The 23,197-nt window shown below is 35.0% G+C and overlaps 2 protein-coding genes across 6 annotated transcripts in view; one reads left to right on the top strand and one right to left on the bottom strand.

The window, feature by feature from the left end:
• Positions 1-23,197, top strand: part of CEP85L (centrosomal protein 85 like) — a 147,971-nt gene that overhangs the window by 55,207 nt on the left and 69,567 nt on the right. For all 4 annotated transcript variants that reach the window (XM_002690081.7, XM_010808408.4, XM_015472797.3 and 1 more), the window contains exon 3: positions 5,984-6,771. In XM_002690081.7, coding sequence (XP_002690127.3) covers positions 5,984-6,771 — 788 coding nt within the window. The remainder of the gene's footprint in view (positions 1-5,983; positions 6,772-23,197) is intronic.
• Positions 9,017-22,127, bottom strand: PLN (phospholamban). 2 transcript variants are annotated; one of them, XR_808699.4, is made up of 2 exons: positions 13,394-13,809; positions 9,017-10,700 (listed from the first exon to the last, which is right to left on the bottom strand). XR_808699.4 is itself a non-coding variant. In NM_001103319.2 (2 exon segments), a coding segment is annotated over 1 exon segment (159 nt). In that variant the 5' UTR covers positions 13,787-13,874; positions 22,030-22,127; the 3' UTR covers positions 11,355-13,627.

Genomic DNA, 23,197 nt, shown 5'->3' on the forward strand with positions numbered 1-23,197 from the left:
GTTTAATGCTTCTTAATATATTCTCAGAATTGTTCAACTGTTATACAATCAAATTTTAGAACATTTTTTAGCTCCTCCTCCCCTAAGAAATCTGTAATCTCTCTCTCTCCATCTTTCCTTCCATCCCCTTAAGCAGTCACTTATCTGTATAAATTTCTTTGTTCTGAACATTTCAGATAGAGTCATCTAATATGTTGTCCTTTGTTACTGATTTTCACTTAGTGTAATGTTTTCTAGATTCATTCATGTTGGAACACATATCAATCAATACTTCTTTTCATTACTGTATAATATTCCACTGTAACACTTTTTATTTATCCATTTATCAGTTGATGGATGTTGAGTTATTTTGACTTTTTGACTACTAATAATACCTCTATGGATATGTTTTCATTTCTCTTTGGTGTATACCTTGGAGTGGAACTTTTGGATCATATGGTAACTCTTATTTTTGATTTTTTAGGAACTGCCAAACTGTTTCTTAAACAGCAGTACTATTTTACACTCCTGTCAGCTTTGTATGAGAGTTCCAATTTCTCCACCTCCTTGCCAACACTTATTATCTGTCATTTGGATGATAGCCATCCTAATGGATGTGAAATGGTGTCTCATTGTGGTTTTGAATTGCATTTCCCTAAAAATGTTGAGCATCTTTTTGTGTGCTTTAATAAGACCATCTGTTGATCTTTGGAGAAATGACTTTTCAAATTTCACATCCATTTTTACATTGGGTAATTTGTATATTTATTATATAATCTAATTGTGTTTCTCATATAATCTGAAGTCCCTAACAGATGTATAATTGCAAAGATTTTCTCCCATTTTATGGGCTGTCCTTTCACTTTCCTGATGGTATCATTTGTAGCAAAATTTTAAAAAATTTTATTCAGTTCCAATTTATCTTTATTTTCTTTTGTTGCTTGGGCTTTTGGTGTTGTATCTGACAGATTACTCCCTGACTTAAAGATCATGAAGATTTACACCTATGGTTTCTTCTAAGGATTATATAGTTTCAGCTGTTACATTTAGGCCTGCGATTCATTTTGAGCAATACTTGTTGAAAGTATAAGAGAGGAATCCAGCTTTATATTTTTTTGCTTGTGGCTGTACAGTTTTGAGCTCTCCCTATTCTTTTAGTTGTTTAGAAATTATAATATGCATCTCTAACTTGACTATAATGTTAGAATGCTGTTCCATCCTTGTTTTATTCATCATAGTTGATATTTTGGTTTTCTTTGCCCTCTTTTTGTTAACCCACAAGTTAGATATTGTTATATAACCATTGGTGTTCTTAGGTTTAATCACACGTTTATTTATTTATTTTTTTATCTTGTTTTTACAACTCAGGACTCATTTTTCTTTTTTAGTGAAAGAACCTTAAATGTTAGTATGATTTTAGTGACTCTCTTGGTGATAAGCTATGTTTTTGTTTAGCTGGATTATATATTTTGCCTTTGATCTTGGAAGATAGCTTAGTGCTCCAAACAATTCTTGGGTGCCAATTATTTACTGTTAACTTTCAGGAGCTATTTCACTGTGCTCTGGATTCCATTATTGCTATAAAGAAGCTGGCTATCATTCTGAGACTTGTTGTATGAATAAGCTGCCTTTTCTCTCCAGTGCATTTCATACTGTGTGGTGCTTTGTAGTTTCCTTATGATAAGCTGTAGTTCTGTCCTGCAGCTGTGTGTGTGTAATGGTGAAATTGTAAACCCCGAGGAGGGCTATTTTCATATTTTATTGTGAATAATATATTTGTATAGTCTTTTCTGCCTAGTACAGTGCCTTGTACATTATACATTGCTAGAAGATTGTTTGGTTGAATATCATTGAATTTCCTTATATAGCTCTTTTCCTACCAGAGTATAGTTAAGAATATTTTAAAAATATTTACCTAACAATGTAAGGAATGCTTAGAAATGTTCATTTGTTTAAAAAAATGGGGAGAGTTAAATGTGGCTTAAATTTTTTTTTTTCTCATGATACATTATCACGGCATTAGCAGGAACGGGAAAAAGTCATGGTGTTCTATAAAACTTAATTATTGCCTTTGGGTTAGGCTTAATATTTTTATTTAAAATGTAAAATACTATATATTGAATGAAAATACAAGCTGTTATTTTTAAAATCAGAATATTTTAATATATTTATACAGTTTCCTGATTATTTTTTAATTGTAAACATTTATGATTTCTTATTATACTATAGATCTGGAAGGTGTGGTTTTTTAAAAAATTTAATTCCTTTTTACTATAAGAAAGAATAGAGAGACTGTCCCTACATGTAAGAAGATAGAATCAATCTGGCATGAATTGCCAGGTAAGAATAAGATGACAGTGATTTTGTTCAGAATCCAGAACTTTTGTTGTCTTAAATGTAATTCACTTGCATTATCAGGTTACAGCAGTGTCCTCTTCTTCTCTTTTTCCCCTATAAGCTGAAATCTGTCTGCAATCATTAGCTTTTCTGTGTTCTCTGTGAATACTATGGACCCTGCCCTCTGGCTTTTAAAAGGACTACCTTCTGTTGGTTTCAGATTTCACTGTTCTAACTTAGATACTGCTGGATGCCATCATAATAACTTGCCTTTGAGATTTGTGGCTACAATTAGGTGGTATAATGAAGCACATTAGGAAATGCGTTGCATCTGCCTCTAATTGTGTTTCATTAGGCAAAATAAATTAATTTTCAATTCATCTCTGAGAATGGTCGTTTTTTTTCAGGTATCTATCCTGTCAAATGTTTAATTCTTTGTTCATTAATTTATGTTGTGTGTGTGCGTGTGTATGTATGTGCATATGTATGTGGATAGAATAAACTTTAATTCTGAGTTTTCACAGAACAAATTCTGAATGTCACAGTAAATCAATTTCTACAATGAACCTCAAATACTGTTGATAGTTGGACTTGAGATATTTAATCTTGAAATTGAAGGTTTCAGAACTGAAATCAGTCACAGGTGTACTGAATAGAACATTGTACTGAATAGAATAGCAGAATCACTTATTAAAAAGTGATGTTTCCTGGACCTTCTCTACTCTTTAATTGAATGAGAATCTCTTGGAGTAGGGCTCCAGATACCAGGTAACTGTGTTTTGTGCTGAAATTTGAGAACTTTAGATGTAAGTGAGTTTTGGAGTAAATTCTATTCTTAATGTAATGTTCTATGAACAGGATATATTACAGTAGCTTTTAGATTTGTAGGAGTAAATACTAGTGTGATGTAGAATTGGTTTTTATCACCAATTGTTGATTTTCTATGCAGTTTGAAAATATGAAGCTGGCAAAGATAGACAGGAAGTTAGCACATTTTCAGATAGAAGTAGCACCCAGGACTGGTGAAGTTTCAGCTGGTCTCAGAAGTTTCAGCTGTGGCATGGAATGTGAGACAGTCACTTCATATATAATTCAGACTTTAGAAGCGGCGTTCTTTGATATTTCAGACTCTCTGAGGTGACACAATAAAACATCTTTGCAGAAGTTTGGCTAAATGGTAAATTTATGCTCTTTGGAAAGAAAATAAGACATTGTGTAAAGTAGAATGTAAAAGCATCCTTTCTTTCTCTCCTCTTTCTACCTGTGTTTATTAAGTTTTGAGTATATTCCTCCAGATCATTTATGTGCCCATGAATATGTGTGTTCTTATATACACAGCTTCCCTCGTAGCTCAGTCAGTAAAGAATCTGCCTGCAGTGCAGAAGACCTGGCTCTGATTTCTGGGTCATGAAGATCCCTTGGAGAAGAAAATGTTAACCCACTCCAGTATTCTTGCCTGAGAAATCCCATGGATGGAGGAGCCTGGTGGGCTACAGTCCATGGCGTTGCAAGAGTCGGACACGACTGAGCGACTAAACCACCACCACATATTCCTCCAGATCATTTATCTGCCCGTGGATATGTGTGTGTGTTTGCATATTTTAAATATTGATGTATACATATTACCCCTCTTCTTCCAAAGGCTGTAACAGTTTTATGTCCTATCATCATAGGATATTAGCAGTCATTAATAGTTTTATGTGTATAGTAGGGAATGCACTTTTACTGTTCAGTGAGTTTAGCATCTTTTTTTAAAAAATAAGTATTCTTTTTAAAAACATTTATTTTATTGAAATATTTTCCTGGCTTCATACTTGGATCAGTTAGTGTTCTTAATCAGCAGAAGAAGCTGACTGGATGATTGAGAACAGGAGGAATTTATTTAAGGGTGTTCTGTTAACTCAAAATTTCTGAGGAGCATTGGAGAACCAGGCTTAGGGTTAAGCTTCCAGGTAATACGCCTCAGGCGCCTCTGAGAACGGACACTCTCCTGCCCCATTGGAGGAACCAACCAATGCCGCCCAGTTACTGCCCCTTCTCTGCCAGCACTTGGTTTGGCCACCTCTACTGTTGTCATTGGGAGGCTAATGTGTCTGCTGTTGCCAGAAATGGTAGCTCCACACAGAGCCCATTTTCTCATGTGACTCACTTCCAAACTGAAATCTGTGCAGGTGCTTCTGAATGTCTGTATCGTCGTTGCAGGGTATGTTGGGAATTTAAGGTCTAAAATTTATTTTGGGAGGTTGGCTTTATAATATGGGGATTTTCTTGAGTATGAAAGGGTTTTGTAGAAGCTGATGGGAACCTGTAATATGGTAAGTTACAGTGATATTTTGTGATACTTATTCTTTCATCTGTAATATTTTTCCCCTTCCATCTCCAGGTGACTAAATTCTGTGCAGAGACCTCTTGGAATTATATTTTTAAAACAGTTTGCCTGGCTCTTTCTCATCTGAATCTTCTTATGATTTCCTCAGCATTTCTTTTCCTGTTACTTTATTTAAAACAATATCAAAACTCATAAGTAATATTTAAATATATACTGAGTCAAACATTATGGAAAGACATAGAGAACAAACTGTAAAAGTTACATTTCACCATCTACCCCTGCACTTCAAATTGCTATCACCTTTCAATCGACTCCAGCACTCTTGCCTGGAAAATCCCATGGATGGAGGAGCCTAATAGGCTACAGTCCATGGGGTCGCAAAGAGTCGGACACGACTGAGCGACTTCACTTTCACTTTCTGTATATCATGTGATAAAATGATAATCTTTGATTTTAGTTAGGCATATTTGATGGCGGTTTGGCATTTGATAGTAAGTCCATTGAGTGTAGAGGCCCTTTGGGCTTTATTTATTCTTTGGGCTTCCATATTGCCTACTACAGCTGTTCCTATGTTTGGGATAGTATTATGTGAAGGTCTGATCTATGGCAATAGCTATGCAGTCATTTTGGAAGTAAAAATGTACAACCTGGGAATTTAGTAAATGTTCAGAGAAAGATAGGAATCAAAGTAGATGTCAGGTGGTCTAGCTTGGGAAAATAGATCATTGAGGATGCCATTAAGGGAGACTGAGAATGTAGAAACTACTCTCCATCTGCAAATATATTGCTAGAATCCTTTCTGTTTATTTTCCATTACTGAAGGAGCACCTTTACCCATATTTCTGATTTGCTTTCGAGTGTGGAGAGGTACTACAGTGTTCAGGTTGGGCCTAGATTTCCACAGTTGAGGAAAGACACTAAGAGATACCATTTTTTAAGTAAAGTTAGAAGTTGTGTCTGAGGCTTCAATGATTTATCATGAATAAAACCTTTCAATGGGGAGATGGATTTTTCTTTGAAGGCATAGTACTTTGGTTAAATAGCATGAATATATACCTGTTTTCTAGTCATTTTCATCTGTAAGTAGATTGCAAATGAGCATATATTTTATGTATCCATTTTTAGAAAATGTATGAAAGTAGGTTTGATTTGTTTCAAATGACCAATAATAATAGTAACAGTAATAAGTAGTAAGTCTCTCATGTTGATGAAGTGCTTTTGAAAAACTTGTGCTGGGAAACCATATTCAGATTTTTGTTTTGGCATTTTACATTTTACCTCTTTTTTTTTTTTGGTCTGTTAATTACAACTAATTTGGCATTCTTTTTTTTTTTCCAGATCATTCAACTTCAAGTGGCACATTATCTTTTAAGCCTAGTCGGTCATTGGTGACTCTTCCTACTGCCCATGTCATGCCGTCTAACTCCAGTGCTTCAGTTTCCAAACATAGGGAATCATTGACATCAGATGGCTCAAAATGGAGTATAAGCCTCATGCAAGCATTGGGAAATCATAGTAGGGGGGAGCAGGACTCTTCACTGGACATGAAGGACTGCCGGCCCCTCCGGAAATGGTCATCTTTATCCAAACTCACCGTCCCAGAGAACTGTAGCCAGGGTGGCATGGTGCACACAGAAGAATCAAGGAGAGGTTTGGAAAAGACAGGGAGAGACAAGGCATTAACAGCACAACTAAGGACCATTGGACCTAGCTGTTTACATGACAGTATGGAGATGCTTAAGCTAGAGGATAAGGAAATAAATAAAAAACGACCATCAACTCTGGACAGCAAATATAAATTTGAGAGCTGTAGCAAAGAGGACTTTAGAGCTTCTTCCTCCACTCTTAGGAGACAGGCCTTAGACATGACATACAGTGCCTTACCTGAAAGCAAGCCTATTATGACAAGCTCAGAGGCTTTTGAATCTCCGAAATATTTAATGCTTGGTCAGCAAGCAGTAGGTGGAGTTCCCATTCAGCCTTCTGTGAGGACGCAGATGTGGCTCACTGAGCAGTTGCGGACAAACCCCTTGGAAGGTAGAACTACAGAGGACTCTTACAGTTTAGCTCCTTGGCAGCAGCAGCAAATTGAAGAGTTTCGGCAAGAAAGGGATACACCAATGCAGGTAAGGCTCAGAACCTAGTGTTTGCCTCCCTCCAGTGGATGCTCTGAGTACTAGCACACTTGAAGTAAGCATTTGACACTGTGTCTGTAAGCACAGATTGCTTTACTTTTCCTTTCCCGTGGACAGTAATAAGCATAAATGTTATAAAACTCTAGAAGTATTGTGTTGATAAAACTTTAAAAATATTTGAGACTTATTAACATGGAAAACTTGAAACTTTGTACTTGACTTGTTGGTTTTCTTCTCATTTGTTTTGCTTTTGTTCAGTTGCTCAGTCATGTCCGACTCTTTGTGACTATGGGCTGTAGCATGCCAGGCTCCCTATTCTTCACTATCTCCCAGAGTTTGCTCAAATTCATGTCCATTGAGTCAGTGATGCTATCTAACCATCACATCCTCTGCCACCCGCTTCTTCTCTTGCCTTCAGTCTTTCCCAGCATCAGGATAAACACAGCAAAAAATATTCAATCTAAAGAAAATTGAAACAGAAACAAAGGAGGCTGGCATGATATAATAGAAAGAACATTAACTTGAATGAAGGCTTGGATTTTGTTTCTGGTTTTATCAGATTCAGAATCTGGATGATTCTCTTATCTGTCACTTAATACTTAATATCTCTGGGCCTGAGTTTTTCTTTCTTTCCTCCCCCCTGCCCCCCAAATTGAGATATCATCGACATATAACATATTAGTTTCAGGTATGTAGCATAATGATTCGATATATGTGTGTTATAAAACGATCACCACAGTAAGTCCAGTTAACATCCATCACCATACTTAGCTACAGAATTTTTTCCCTTGTAATAAATAAGATCTACTCTTAGTAACTTTCAAATATGCAATACAGTATTATTAGCTGCAGTCACTATACTATACGTTATATCCCTGTGATTTATTTATAACTGAGGGTTTGTACCTTTTGATCGCCTTCATCCATTTTACTCACCCTCCAGCCTGTGCCACTGGCAACCATCCATCTGTTCTCTTTATATGAGTGTAATTTTTTTGTTTGCTTTTTTAAAAAACATAATTTGTCTTTCTCTGGGTGACTAATTTCACTTGGCATAATGCTGTCAGGATCCATTCATGTTGCCACAAATGGCAAGATTTCCTTCGTTTTATGTGAATGTTCTAGCGTGTGTGTGTGGAGAGAGAGAGACAGAGCACGTTTTCTTTTTTCATTCATCTATTGATGGATACTTAGGTCGCTTTCATGTCTTGGCCATTCTTGTAAAACTGAACATAAGGTTGCATATATGTCTTTTCAAGTTTGTCTTTTCTTTTTCTTCAGATAAATACCGTGGAATTACTAGATCATAGATAGGGTAGCTCTCTGATTTTTTTGAGGAACCTCCGTACTCTTTTCCATAGTGGGTGTGCCAGTTTACTTTCCCACCAACATGTATAAGGTTTCTTTTTTCTCCGCATTCTTACCAACACTTGTTATTTCTTGTCTTTCCGATAATAGCCATTCTAATGAGTATGAGGTGATAGCTCATCGTGATTTTGATTTGACTTTCCCTGATGACTAGTGGTGTTGAGTACCTTCTCATATATTTGTTCGCTGTGTATATGTTTCTTCAGAGCTTCTGCCATCTATAAAATGAGGAGGTGGAAATAAAGTCATTGATAAAGCTTTGGCAGTGGTTGGTATGTATTCAGGTTTATAAAACAGATGCGCTTTTAAAACAATTGGGTTTTAAGATTTATTAATCATTTTAAGGAAAGTACTGTATGATAATATTACATAAAAAGAAAAGTGTGTACTTCCTAATGTCACATGTAAATGTGTAAATTTCTTGATGTGAAAATGTCTTTTGTTCCAAGGTAATTGTCTGCAGCGCATTTTAACTGGGAAACCTATTGTCTATAGAATTTTTCATAAATCCTGTCATCCATTTTTTTCTTATTACCGGAGTTTTCGGAAACAAAGTGATTTCATCAAAAATTGCAGAATTTCCCTGGAGTAAAAACTTAAAATTACTAATAAAAAATAATGAAGATTAAAGGAATATATTCTATGAAAGAATAAGGAAATCACTTATCTAGTAACATCACGAATCTGAGCACAGCCCCAAAACATACACATAACCTAATGTGCTCCATTCACAGGAGAGCCCTTAACACCTCCTCCGCGCTTTCTTTACTCTTATTTTGAACATAGTTCTTATCATCTTGATTATATATATTTAAACTGCATAACCAAACAGATGTATCATAATGTTTGAATAACAAATCATAAAAGAGCAGTTTAACCAGATTTATTGTGATTTATCTGTTCAAGCAGTTGAAAGATAGGAAACCTAATTTATCAAATGCTGTCATATTTTAGTTCTCAAGTGCTTGTGGTTATAGGAAAACAGGGATTGGATAGTTGTTTCTCCAGCTGGTGTCTTTACACAGAACTGGAATAACCTGGGATGGTTGGGGGAGGGGACTGAATGTTTTGCTCCAACCTGAAGTAGGTGCCATAGAGAGGTAACTGAGAAGCTTGAGTGAATTTCAGAGAATAAGTACTAATTTCACTCCTTCCATTCTGTTGGGAGGATCCTCTTCAGTAATCAAAGTTTTCCCCAACCTTGAAGCAATGCAGAGAATAGGTAGGTAGCTTGGAGGTGCTTTGTGGAGCAAACTTATTTTTAAATATTCTTGGTGCATGGTAGAGGAAGAAGGTGAAAAGGGACAAAATTTGCATGTGCTTGGAGAGTCCTACTTTTAGATTAACCTTTAGGATGGTCTCTTTATAGTGCTTAAACTTAAAGTTTAAGCTCAAAGTTTCATAGTAGAAAGGTGAAACCAGGTAAAGAAAACCTAGATACTTTAACTGAAATGTTTGACAACTTCTCTTCTAATTCTCCTGGACTGTTATAGAAGAAAACAATCTTCAATACCTTCTCCTTGGAGCTTGCAAATATCTTTCTTTTAAAGTTCTCATCTTTCTTGTTTCTTAGGTCTCTTTAAAACATTGACTTCTTTTTAGTCTAATTTTTGTATAAAGGGAAGAGCCTTAATAATAATTATTCCATTGATAAATTGTGAGAATGTGATTTTCAATGACAACTGATTGTCACTGTGAAGAAAAAACAAAACATTTTACAGCTAAGAAAAGGAATTTGGCTGAGAGTCACAATCTAACATCACCATAAATTTATCTAGAACTTTTGTAGCTGTCAGAATGTTTTACTTCATTTGATGCTCAGAGCCTCCTTCCTCCTTTTACTCCCTCAAAAGATTAGTATTGCGACATGAAAGTGTTTCTCTTCTTAGAACTCAGTCCTGAACATCTACTGAGCCAGCCTCACAGTCTTATTTGCATGGTGTTCCTTGTTTCTCATAGTTCCTTACTAAATTAGCTAGAATACAGGTGGTGTAGAACTCTGAAACATTTCCCCTTGTGAATGAAGAGAAGCATCGGGTGTCCTTAGGTGTCCTTAGGATATAGGTCTCCATGTACAATGTCCACCATAGTCTTTGGTTCTTTCCTCTGCTCTACATTAGCAGCTCTCTTCCCACCTTTGCCTAAAGCTGTTTAACCCTACAAAAACTGTGACGTAAGAGGAAAACTAACAGCAGACTCTTGTCTTCTCTGGAAAGACTGTGTCCCTTTCTAAGCCCCTTTTGCATTTCTTTTTGGGGGATGGGGAGAGGGGTGGGAAGGAAATGGAGGATGCATATTTCTACATACAACACGATCCATTGAATCCCTATAAGCTCACAGTGGATCTTCCAGACAGAAGTGAAGGAGTGGTCTCTTTATTGACAAAGTAGCTCTTCTCTTCTCTTATATTCTGTAGGATGTTTCTGAGTACTGTGTTGCAGACATTAAAAAGAAGAAGATAAAATTTTGTGCTTGTTTTAAACAAGGAAGGGCTTGATCATCCAGGATATTGACACCTAATGATTTCAACGTATTTTACTGGAAGATTTCTCCTGTGTAAATGAAAAATATAAATATTTAGTAGAATGACTTAAATGACTTGGTTTTTGTCTTAACATGACATAAGAATGGTTTATTTTTAATGTGAGAGCATTTTGTGTATTCTATTACATTTTCTGAAAAGAAAGTTTTCTTGTTTTTATTTTTTTTGCACCCTGTTTTTTTTTTTACTGTTTAAGATAATTTTACATAACTATATTGAAAGATGTGAAAACTTCGACACTCCCAACAAATAGACTATGACATTATGACATTCACTAGGTAACTAAAATGCATAATTGATTTTTGTTATACATGTTTTAATGAATAAAATTATTAATGTGTTTGACTTTTTCCAAGCCATCATCTTTTCTATATAGTATTGGCACATAATCTTTAGACATTTTAAAGTGTGCTATTACTTAGAAGAGCAAATTGTTTTGAAATTTTACTGTTTTCTCAGTATGCCAGAAGACTCAAAAATAATCAAAGGATAAATAATTTCTAGCTAGTAGGAAATTCATTGTTTTATGTCTTGTCTGCCCTCTTGTGTCTCTACTAGGAAAATCTTGATCTTATTTGGGGAAAGTTACTGAAAACAGCTTACAAAATCAAAACTCCTTATAGATAGATTGTTTTATGGTCATATCAATCATGAGCAATTTCACTGAGTTCAAGAAGGTTCATTTTAATGTAGGTGATTTGAATTAAATAAACATTTTGAACCAAATAATATAAAAGGCAACATTAAACATTTAAAAAATAGTTCCGTTTTGGTTCCCTGTAAAGTAAGGTTAGAATTTGAGCATTTGGTATATAAGTTTTTAAAATACATAATTCATTGTATCTTACTCTTTACAGATTATGATAAACAGAATAAATAAGTTCCATTTTAAGAATGAGTATTTATTTTACAATATAATCTGAGTTACAGTATTCTGTAATCCTTAAGTATAAGGTTTTAATTTCTATTAAAGGCAGAATGAACAACAAAACAATTCTTATTTCTGTTTGACTTTGGAAAAGCTCCATAACCTCACAGTTTATGATTTAAAGTTGATGTTTGTAATGAACAACATAATGAAAAGGCTAGAACCTATTATTTCAAAATTTCCACTTGTTTTTAGGATCATTGCAGCTAATTAATTATAGAACTTGGTTACTTTTTGCCTGGGTAATTATTGACACTAGTGAAGTGAATGCATTAATTACTTCTTGTTTATAAGCTCTTCTGGTTGATATTAGGGATATCCGATCCATAGTGAGACTTAAGAAATCCCTCTCTCAGTATGAAACCTCTGTTCTCAGATATCAGTGAACCAACATTATCCCCCTTTCTATCTCTAGTACCTCTCAGGGATTAAAAAAAAAACAGTAATATTTCTTTCACTATTTTGTTAGTAGCATTTGTGTTACAAGCCATAGTCAAGATTGACTTTTCCAATGTTTTTTTTTACCATATTTTGGCAAATTTTATAGTAAATTATGTCTATTCCTTTAATAATTACTATATTGGTAGTATGTCTTTAACTGTAGTAAAAATTGTTGAATTGTGTAATATAGGTGTAAACTGTTTTAGACTTAATTTTAAACTAAGTCAATGTACCAAATTTTTGTGAATGTATTTTCCAAACCAGCTTTTGCTTCTGTTTTATGAGTTGTTTGAAGAAATTTTTAAATGACCAGTTTTTGCTTCTATTGTTCTATGAGTAGTTGGAAGATATTTTTAAATGAAGAGAAACTTGAAATGTATTCAGCAAGAAAATCATTGTAGATTAGTGTTGCTGGTTAGTGTAGTAGAGTGGCCTACCTCATAGGTGTTTACAACCTGGTTGATAGATTAAGAAAAATAGCTATACCTTATGATGAACAGTAGTGGGATAAAAATTTTACTTTAAAATTTAAGAATTTGTTGATTTTGGAGAGAGAGTTAAAATTTTCATTTTCTGATGCTCGAAGTAATATTTTTTCTTTTATTCTTTTGCTTGCCTACAATGAGCGTGAGATTAAAATAGAAGACAACCTGTAGAATCATTCTAATCTTAAAATTTTATGATTCCAGTGGCAAGTTATGTGCTCTAACTCAAGTAATTAGCTATAGTGCTTTAAAGGGAGAGGTTCTGTTCTACTAGTGTATTAGTAATTATGGCTAATCACACTGTCAGATGTTAAATTAGCCAACAGTTCTTGTCTATTGATCATAAAGTCCTGGTGAGAACAGATTATGGTTTACCTGCACATATTAAAATTCGGTAATTCTTTGAGAAGATTAGTTGTTTTATTATCTAAGGGTATGGTCTTGCTTGTTTTTACTGGATTCTCATAAACTTAAAATATTAGGGTATTGTAGAAAAAGTATAATTTCTGTTTTAGAGTGTAGGGTCTGATAGAGTTACTATGGAGACTTCTGTATGATGGTAAACAAGATAACAGATATGAGGGGTATTTCAAACGATATTTCATTTGAATGATTATGTTGATATACTTGGTGAGGACCTGAAAAATACTCAATAAATCATCCAAGAGGCTTTTACAGTACAATATAAATTATATTTATCCCAAAGTGTGAAGCTGATGCTCTCTATATGAAGTGAACTTATTAGCAGTGCAGTTTCAAAACTAAACTCCTAGTTCATCCTTAGGAACGATTTGGGATAGAAACTTAAGGTCTGTTTAGAAAATTAGCAGTTACATTATGCACACTTACATTATAGTCACTTTAAAGTTAATTTTTGAAAATAAAGCCCTTCTTATGTTTACAACATCCAGCAGATGAATACGTTTGCTAACAATTTGCTCTGTTCCAAATCTTGACCTTTTCACAAAGAAATTCTTCTATTTAGGAAGTGGTCTCTTATATAGTATTGTTTCCCCTTCTTCATGGGATGACAGATTTTAAGCAGATGGTGGTAAGTGGCAGCACTGGGATTGCAGCAGAACTTCAGAGAAGCATCACGATGATGCAGATCAGCAAGAGACATATTAAGATGAGACAGAAATTGATAAATAGGTTCTGGAGATTTTGACGTGCTTGTTGAGGCATTTCAATGGTTGAAGCTCTTCTTATAGCAGAGCGAGTGAGGTACTGGACTTTATCCATGGTACCAGGAAGGCAGGGAGCCCGGAGTTTCAAATGCTCAAGAGAAAGATAAAAAGCTGCCAGCCAAGTGCGTCTTCTTTTTGGTAGCCTGGAATGTAAAAGTAGTCAATGGTTTAGGATCATAGGTGTGACCTATCCTTTGAACAGGTAAAATACTGTTCTGTGTTAATCCCTCTTCCTCAACCTAATTTGTATTTACAACATCAAATACCTCTATAGTCTTTGTGTATTGCTCAGGCTCTGTCTTTTTTGGTGATGGTACCATCATATCTTATATTTGGGGTATAGTAACTTCAGTCTTTGGAGAAGGCAGTGGCACCCCACTCCAGTACTCTTGCCTGGAAAATCCCATGGACTGAGGAGCCTGGTAGGCTGCAGTCCATGGGGTCACTAAGAGTCGGACACGACTGAGCGACTTCACTTTCACTTTTCACTTTCATGCATTGGAGAAGGCAATGGCAACCCACCCCAGTGTTCTTGCCTGGAGAATCCCAGGGACGGATGGGCTGCCGTCTCTGGGATCGCACAGAGTCGGATATGACTGAAGCGATTTAGCAGCAGCAGCAGCAGCAACTTCAGTCTTGGCCTCCTCCTCTCAAAATGACTGGAAGTATAGTTTGGTTAGGATGCAGCTTGTCTTGGGCTACCTTGGGCCAAAGTTCTTATGTGTTATTTCATTAAGACTATTTTCTCTGTGAGCACAGTTGTTCTGAGCATCAGTGTATAAATAGCTCCAGAGCAAACTTTATAAAAAGAAATGCATGCAACAAATTATTCTACAGATGTTGACTTCACTCCAAAATAAAATAGTTCAATGAGAAGTGTTTTACCAGAACTATAGATTGAAATGTTTCTCATTTGTTTTGACGATTTTATAGCTTTGTAAAATATACTACTTTAAGTAGCATTTTAACAGGATGATACTAAGTACTAAAGATTGTCAGACTCAGAAGGCATAGTAATAAAATTATCATTGTCTCACTGTCTACTACACGTAGTTGCCATTTGCAAAGGGCCTATACTTACGAACAGTGTTTGCATTTGCTTTCTTTCAGAGCTCCCACAAGCTGTTCTGCCTAATTAATTAATTATTTGCTGCCTGATCAATTAACCTGTGCTGATTAATAAACAAAATAAAACTTAAAACAGTACATCATTGTAGAAAATTAGGTATATTCAGTAGATTAAAAATTAGCTGTAAGTTAAGTGCCCAGAGGTAATAGTTTGGCAATATTTGTTGTCAGTCAGGATACTTCTGTGTATTTTGAAATTAGAAAAATTAGAAATGAAATTTTAAAAATAGTCATAATTAACTTCCAGAGATAATAACTGTTAACATTTCTTGATACATCTCTGCTGATCAAGATATTACTGCCTTAGCCCAGCTGCCTGGTTTCATTTTCTCCCTAGTGGTTGTACATCTCATGAAGACCCATCTCAGTCTTCAGCTGTATTTTGCAAGAGAGACTAGTGCTGAAGAAGAGGGAAGAACTGAAAGAATGAGAAAGGATCTTTAGGCCTGATCTTTAGATTAGGTTAGAACTCATTTACTGTTGCAAAGACACCACGTGATACACAGTGGTTGGTTGGATTCTGTACAGTTTCAGCACTTCAGCTTGGCTCCATTGGCTGAAGACCCTGTGGTCTCCTTCATAGACTAGCCTGTAGTGAGGAGATCCAAATAAAGAAATAAAGGGTTTTTCTTTTGTTCTTTAAGAAAAAAGTTCTTTAACTTGTTTCAGCTTATATTTGCTTATTATAGATGTAGTGGGTTTCTACTGTTGGGTAATTGTGGAGAAGATTATTACTTTTTTATATAAACTTGACTGGTCTCTTTATATAACAGAGCACAACCTAGAAGACTGTAAAGAATGAGCGTTGGTAGTTCCTATCTGAACTTAATTTTTATGAAGCTTTAGGACTTAAATGGTGTACAAGCCCTGAATTTTAAAGTTATTGTGAGATACAACATGGAAAAGGAAGAGCAAGCCAGTTCATCATGAAGTCACTCCCCTCCCCTGACACCGGGGAGCGGCACTTTAGTCACATGAAACGTGTCACCTTTCCATAAATACTTCATTCCCTTTTATGATTGTCTTTTGCACATGTTTTTCTGGCTCTGCCTGGAATGTCTCCCCTCCCCCAGCCTCTACCTTTGATTCTTTGCCAGACAAACTTCAGTTAATCCTTAAGGTCCAGTTTAAATATCACTTCCTAATGAAACCTTCCATTACTCATTAAGGCAGGATTGGTTATCACCTCCGTTGGGTTTTAGTAGGGCTCTAGTGCTGCCTGTATCAAGATGTGGCTAGCGGGCTGTGCTGTAATGTTGATTTGCATGCCTGTTCCCCCTTCTAGACTTCCTGTTCATGAGTATAAAAATTCACGGGCTTACTTTGTATTCTAGTGCTTAAGTGCAAAATGAGTACCATTTGAATAAATCAGTGAAGCTGAACGGTGATTTATTTTGATTTACTTTAATATTTTTAGAAAATTTTTAATGATCAAAGATAGTGCTTTGATTAACAGATGAACCATTTAGGTCATAGAATTTGATAAACAAAATGTCCAGTATTCTTCTCAAGTCTCTTTACAGATGAGGAAAGTGAGGCTTAGAATATTTACTTTAGAAATTAAAACTTAAATAAACTATTGTTAGTGACTAACAGAATTAACCTGAACTGAACTTTGTACAAGTGGGTATTTGGTGTTTATGAAATACAAAGAGGTTTGTCCTGAAGAAATGAGCTATCCGATGGTGATGAATAATGGATAGACTTAAAAGATGATCTCATAATACTTCAGCCAAGTATTGTCAGAAAAGTTCCTGGAGACAAATTGGGTATAAAGGAGACCACCAAAAATACTGTCTTGTTTCTTGTCAAACTTAGAAATATGTTATAATTCTAAATAGTCACTTTATAACCTTATGCTAAAACCAAAACAAATCTTGTTTACGTGCTGAAATGTTAAGCTTTGTGCGTGCAGTATTTTGGGCCCAGTTCTATTTGATGGTGGTACGGTCTGAAATGTGTTGAGTCCTAATTCTGCTGAACTTCCAAAATGTATATGATAGTAATTAAGCCAGAATTTGTCCCTACCAGATGGGGCTTCCGGTTGTAAGTTGAGAATTGAAAAGCTGTGTGTGGGAACAACACAGCCCTATTTTTAAAGCTGTCTGTGACCTTCACTCCATCATAATTTATGGCATGGTTGTCAGGTGTTTTATTCTTTTTCCTCCTCTCTGCACACAGTCATCCTGTGAGTTTAGAACTCCTGTAGTCTTTTTTTTTTTCCCTTCCTTTTCTTAGAGCTAAGCTGTGAATGCAGCAGTATTTGGTGGAAGAAAGAGAGAACAAACTACAACTCTAATCTTTCAGCATTTACCATGTGTCATGTTAGGCCACATTTTGGGTCAGCTTCGGCAGCAGTTCTCACTTTGTAGTGAGTTCTATTTCTTAAGGTAACATCAGATGCATTCTTGTGCAAAAGGAACCTTAATAGACCTTTGAAAACTTTTTGGTGTCTGCATTAGGTTTTGCTTACAATTGATACTTTGATGTTATAAATGCTGAACAGTAATTCCCACCTGTAATTTAAGCACTTCAGTGCTTTGCAGAATTTACTGAACTTCAGTTTTTTTCAGTACTCCCTCTGCTGAAACCATGAATTCTTTAAATTCTTTGTGGCATTCAGAATTTTGCTTCCCTTTAATTTTTGTCTGCTTGTTTATGCGTTTAGTGAAATAAACATGGGGATATTTTGTGAGTAACTTCAAGTAATACACATCTAAGACTATCGTCTGATAGATAATTTTTTGAAAAATTTTTCGATTAAATTGATTCAGAAGATTAGAATTCTCTATAGGTTTGAGTTACAGGATTTGTGTGTATTAGGATTATCGGAGGGTTTTATTTTTCCCCTACTCTGCAGTCATTTTTGCACATAATCCAGAAGCGATTGTGTATGCATCTTTGTTGTTGTTGTTGAATTAAATCAGACCAGTTCATCTTTAGATTTGTCATCAATTAGTTGGCATCCACAAGTTCACTTTGGTTGGATCTCTTTTCTTTTGAGATTGCCTAGTGCTTTGGCTCAGATGGTAAAGCATCTGCCTACGATGCAGGAGACCCGGGTTCGATTCCTGGGTGGGGAAGATCGCCTGGAGAAGGAAATGGCACCCCACTCCAGTACTCTCGCCTGGAAAATCCCATGGACGGAGGAGCCTGGTGGGCTACAGTCCATGGGGTCGCAAAGAGTCGGACACGACTGAGTGACTTCCCTAGTGCTAATAAAAGGCAATGGCACCCCACTCCAGTACACTTGCCTGGAAAATCGCATGGACGGAGGAGCCTGGTAGGCTGCAGTCCATGAGGTCACTAAGAGTTGGACACGACTGAGCGACTTCCTTTGACTTTTCACTTTCCTGCATTGGAGAAGGAAATGGCAACCCACTCCAGTGTTCTTGCCTGGAGAATCCCAGGGACGGGGGAGCCTGGTGGGCTGCCGTCTGTGGGGTCGCACAGAGTCGGACACGACTGAAGCGACTTAGCAGCAGCAGCAGCAGTGCTAATAAACTTGGAAGTTGTATTAGAAGTTATTTTGTAACAGCAACTTCCCAGAACTTTGTTGGTCCACAGTGGCTATTTGAAAGAGTCTTCAAACTGCTTCTGCTGGTTATGAAAAGAATTGTGTAAACATAAAAATCAACATATCCTCAACCCCTAGATTGATCTCATAATGAAATGTTTCCCTTGTTCAAAGCCCTGCCTTTAGGGAACTTCATTAAACAGCAGCGTAGAGATTTTTCTCTTTGAAATTAGCAGATTGCTGTTGCCAATCTGTAGGCTTGTCTTTAGTATCTGTTCGTTATGTTAAAATTAATTTATTTGCAATTAAAATACTCTTTAACCTTCAGATTCTTCTTTGGGGGGAAAAGCATGTGGGGAGGAAGTTTTAAGGAAAATGAATGCCAGTTAAATGCGCCCCCAACTAATGAGTAAGTTGGTCCCCTCTCTCCACCCTTTTTTGGAAAAACCTGTAGGTGAAATGCATTATACAAAGCACTAGAGGTCCTCAGTTGACTACAAGTATACTGGGATGGAGCTGTACACCCAGGCCTCATTTTGTTGTGTTTATTTGGTGCTGCATGCTTCAGAATTATGTAGGATAAGAATATTGATGGACTATTTCTGAAAATGTTCAAAAAGATACATACTATCTCATTTAGTTGATTGTAATTTATAAGCATCACTTACTTGACTTCTAACCTTTAGATTTTCTTCTTTGCTGGTATGATCAGTACTGTGTTAATTCTTACTTTTAGATGAAAGTGATTTTTCATAGCATAAATAAAGCAAGATTCCTCTGTTCAAGCACTGCAGAACAAATAGGCTTGAATATTTTAAATGGTATGATGTGAGGAGGTCAGAAATGAAACCGAGGAAAGCTAAGAATTTAGTATGAAACTGGAATAAAATATGCAAGTGTGGTTTCTGTTTATGCAAATATTCTCCTATCTCTAATTAATTAGTGAGATTAAGAAACAATATCAATATGTAACCAAACGCAATTTTGGGGAAAGTTTTGAGGAGAAATTAACCTGCATTTTCGATATCAAAGCTAAATAAAGACATGAGTATTTTAGCAATGAAACAAAAAGAAACTTTGATTATCCTTGTTACTGTTCTTTAAGGTCTGTGCCAGTTATTTTGAATTTTGTCTTCCAAGATGTTTCGCTTAATAATTGAGGGACATCTGTAAGTATTATATCCCTAGCTTTTAAAATGGTCAGGAGAATATTATAAAGGTGATTAAGGACATCATGCCTCAGGCATAAATTTAACTTTAAATGAAATGGTGTGGTTTTAAATTAAAATAGAAGTTGTATCTCCTAACTTTGCCTTTTGGAGTGCCATATAGTATTTGAGGACTTGGAGTTCATTTTGTTTTGCCAGTGTCGTGATTTATTTTTAAGCCGTTGATCAGTGGATGAGATGTGTGTGTGGTGTAGAGTCTTAAAATCTTGGCTCTTGCCAAGGCGCCACCATTTCCTAGCTCTCTGACCTTGGGCAATTCACCTTTTTGCATCTGTTTCCTAAACTGTAAAATAGAGATGGAGTGTCAAACATTTGGGAATTAAGAGGATCAAATGAAATATTTGTGGATGGTACATTTAGAAAATTGTTAAAGAAGAAGGAAGTTTTAATTAACTGTTTCTAGGATTGGTAAGAAGTATACAGTCTAACTTAGATACTCTAATTTTTACTTAAAACTTTAATACATTACATAATTAATATTTTACCTAGTATATTAAAATTGGGGGAACTATTTTGTTCATTCAAATATTCTTCTAATTAGTGAGATTAAGAAATAATATGTAACCAAATGCAATTTTTCTGGAACATTATTTTCCTTTATGTCCACTGGAATACTGTTAAAATAATTTTGATGTTTGAGTTTTAGGAAATCGTAGTGACACGACTCTGCTTGCTTAAGCAAAGCACTCTAGCTCTTACCTGTGTTTTTAAAACTCACTCAGTTTTTCGCAATTTAAACATATTTCACATTTCTCCTACTTTATTTCATCAGACTTATTTTTTAGCACTTAGTTTTAAACTGCATGAAACAAAGACAGTATTTAAATTTCACCTTATGAAAGAGATGAACTAGTTAGGACATAATGTTTGACACCATGTATAAAATTTGGGTAACAGTCACTAACTATGTAATTTCTGTTAATCTGGACACATGAAGGATAACTTTAGTAGAATTTCTGCTCTTTCTAGAAATTATCAACTTTGTGGAGCAATTATGTAATGTGAAATTTTGGTACTATAAAAGAACTCAAGAACATCTCATTTGAAGTGTGAGAATGTTATTTGATGGATATTTGAGTAAAAATGTACAAATCTGCTCAAGTAACACACCTACACTGAGTGACTCTTGAGTAATATCAAAGGAAAAATGTTTTATGAATATGAGGACACTTAGAGGCACTTGACAAAAATGAGAAAGGCATGCTTGTAGATGCCTTAAGGAAAGCTGCTTATGGAATTATGCAAAGTTCTTATCTCTTAAAAGCAGTAGAGTTAACATTTGTCTTAAGAACTTAGAATTCTAGAATTAAATTTTATTTTGACATATATAAAAATAAAACTAATGAAATAAAATCAATGCAGTATCCTTTATGCCCTGACTAGAAGTTAAGAATGAAAACACATTTTGTATATTAAATTAAGAATCTAGAGTGGAAAAGAATATAAGCAGAAGTTATAAAATTTATGATGGCATCTCCATTCCTGTGCATTTTTTTCATACTGCTCCCCACCTTCTAAATGCCAGAGAGGAAACACTGGTGGACAGTAACTTAATAAAAATATATTCATTAATAGGCAGAATAAACATTCATTTCAAATTCACTCAAATGAGATTCTTAGGAATACACGTACTACCAAAATAACAAGCATATGGCAATTATTTTTAAAATAAATTAATGTTCTGTAACTTTAGAATTTTACATATTTTTGACGAGTGTTTTGAAATGTCCAAAGTCTTAGTTTGTGATTTAATATTGAATTTAATATAAATAAATCGATTTATTGAAAGCTTTTTTTTAATAGAAGTAGACTAGACTTTGTAAAAGTAGTTTGTGATATATTTCTTAAACTCTACTTTGTTAATATTCACTGTAAAGAATCAGAATAATATTGGAGTAGTCATGCCAGTAATGTGCCTCTTGTACAGTCACACAACTGTTCATAAAATTCTGGATGTAAGTAGACCAGTCCCACCCTACTTCTCAACAGAGTAACACATAGCAAAATGAAATCGTTATTTTTGCATAGAGAAATCAAATCACCACTAGCACCAAACATGGTAACATAATTGAAAGATTTTAATTGGCAGAAATTTAACAGCAAAGCTTCATACTGAAGCTTCATAATGTTAGCTTGTAAAAATATAATAATTTTTGAACAGCAAAATAAAAGTGAAAGTTAAATCAAAATGACAAACCAATAACCAAGATCAAAGATGAATGCTACCTTTATGATTTCTAAGTTGTCTTATTCTTACTATCACTGCTTAGATAAACATTTATTTAGAAATTAAGCTTTATGTCAGTCAGACATTTTATTATTTAAATTTGAACTGAAACTCAGAAAATATGATTAACTCTTTTTTAAAAGTTCAGTAAGTTTGAGTTCTAGAAAGTGCCATAATCGGTGTAATCTGTTTCTTACCTTGGCTGTTGTGACGATCACAATATAGAATACTGTGGGTTACATGAAGTGTTATCCGACGTTTAGCTGGAAAGTTTTCTGACTCTTACCAGAGTTATGGGAACAATTGAAGTAGGTGGAGGAGAAAAAGTGTTCCAGGGAGGTCTTATGATGTCACACAGGAATTCTGAAGTTATGATTGGTTAACCATAGTCTTATCACAGCCAAACATTTTAGAATGTCATTTATCTTAACCTTAGGTATGGAAAGGTCATTAACACTTTGTGCCTCATTTTTTTGTTTTTAACTTTAAAAAGCATGTGGGAGATAAGTGAAAAAGTTCGGAGTGGTAGAAAGCTCTTTTTTAAAGGTTCATGCATCTTCAGCTCAGAAGTAATTATAATCTGAGGGTGATAATGTTAAAGAACTAAAATTGTTAAAATAATAGGAATTTTAATAGAGTGAGAATAATAATACTGCCTTAAGCCAAACAGCTTTCATTGAGTTGTTGTTGCTGTACTGAAGCTTCATAATGTTAGCTTGTAACAAGATAATAATTAAATTGCCACAGAATCAAATTTCCTATTTTTTCCCTACTTATTCTTTTCTCATACCTATTTGTATATGGGGGAGAGAGTATGTGTGAGAAAGCCAGAATGAGAAATCTGATTTTGGTTTTAAAAAATTAGCTTTATCTTATAGTTAAAGTAAGAACCAAGAAATGTATTTAGTTCACTTTTGTTTTCTCAATTAGTGCTCTAAAAATAGCAATGTATTTACGAACATTAATTCTCATTTTTTAAACTGATAGATATCACCCCAAGAAAAGTTGTTGTTTTCAAATTTAAGTATTTAGGTTTTTTAACCAGCTGCAGTAAATTGCCCTACAATCTTACTAAAATTCCAGTAAGCTGATAGTATCAGGAGTAACTTTCTAGCCAAAAAGATGTAATCCCACAAAACTGATCAATGGCATCCTAGTTAATGCTACTTTATTGACGATAGATGTGCATGTGTCTGGAAATTTAAGTAGTATTTCTAAAATGGTGTGCCTCACTTAATGCAGTAGTTGTTTTCCTGAAATTTACTATGTAAATGAAATTTTAGTAAATGAAATGATCTTTTGAACTTCTGAGAACAGAAAAGAATTCCTTTGACAAACCAGGCATCGTTTTCCTGTCCCCCACCC

Source organism: Bos taurus, chromosome 9 (genome assembly GCF_002263795.3).
Source record: "Bos taurus isolate L1 Dominette 01449 registration number 42190680 breed Hereford chromosome 9, ARS-UCD2.0, whole genome shotgun sequence".
Classification (NCBI taxonomy): Eukaryota; Metazoa; Chordata; class Mammalia; order Artiodactyla; family Bovidae; genus Bos; species Bos taurus.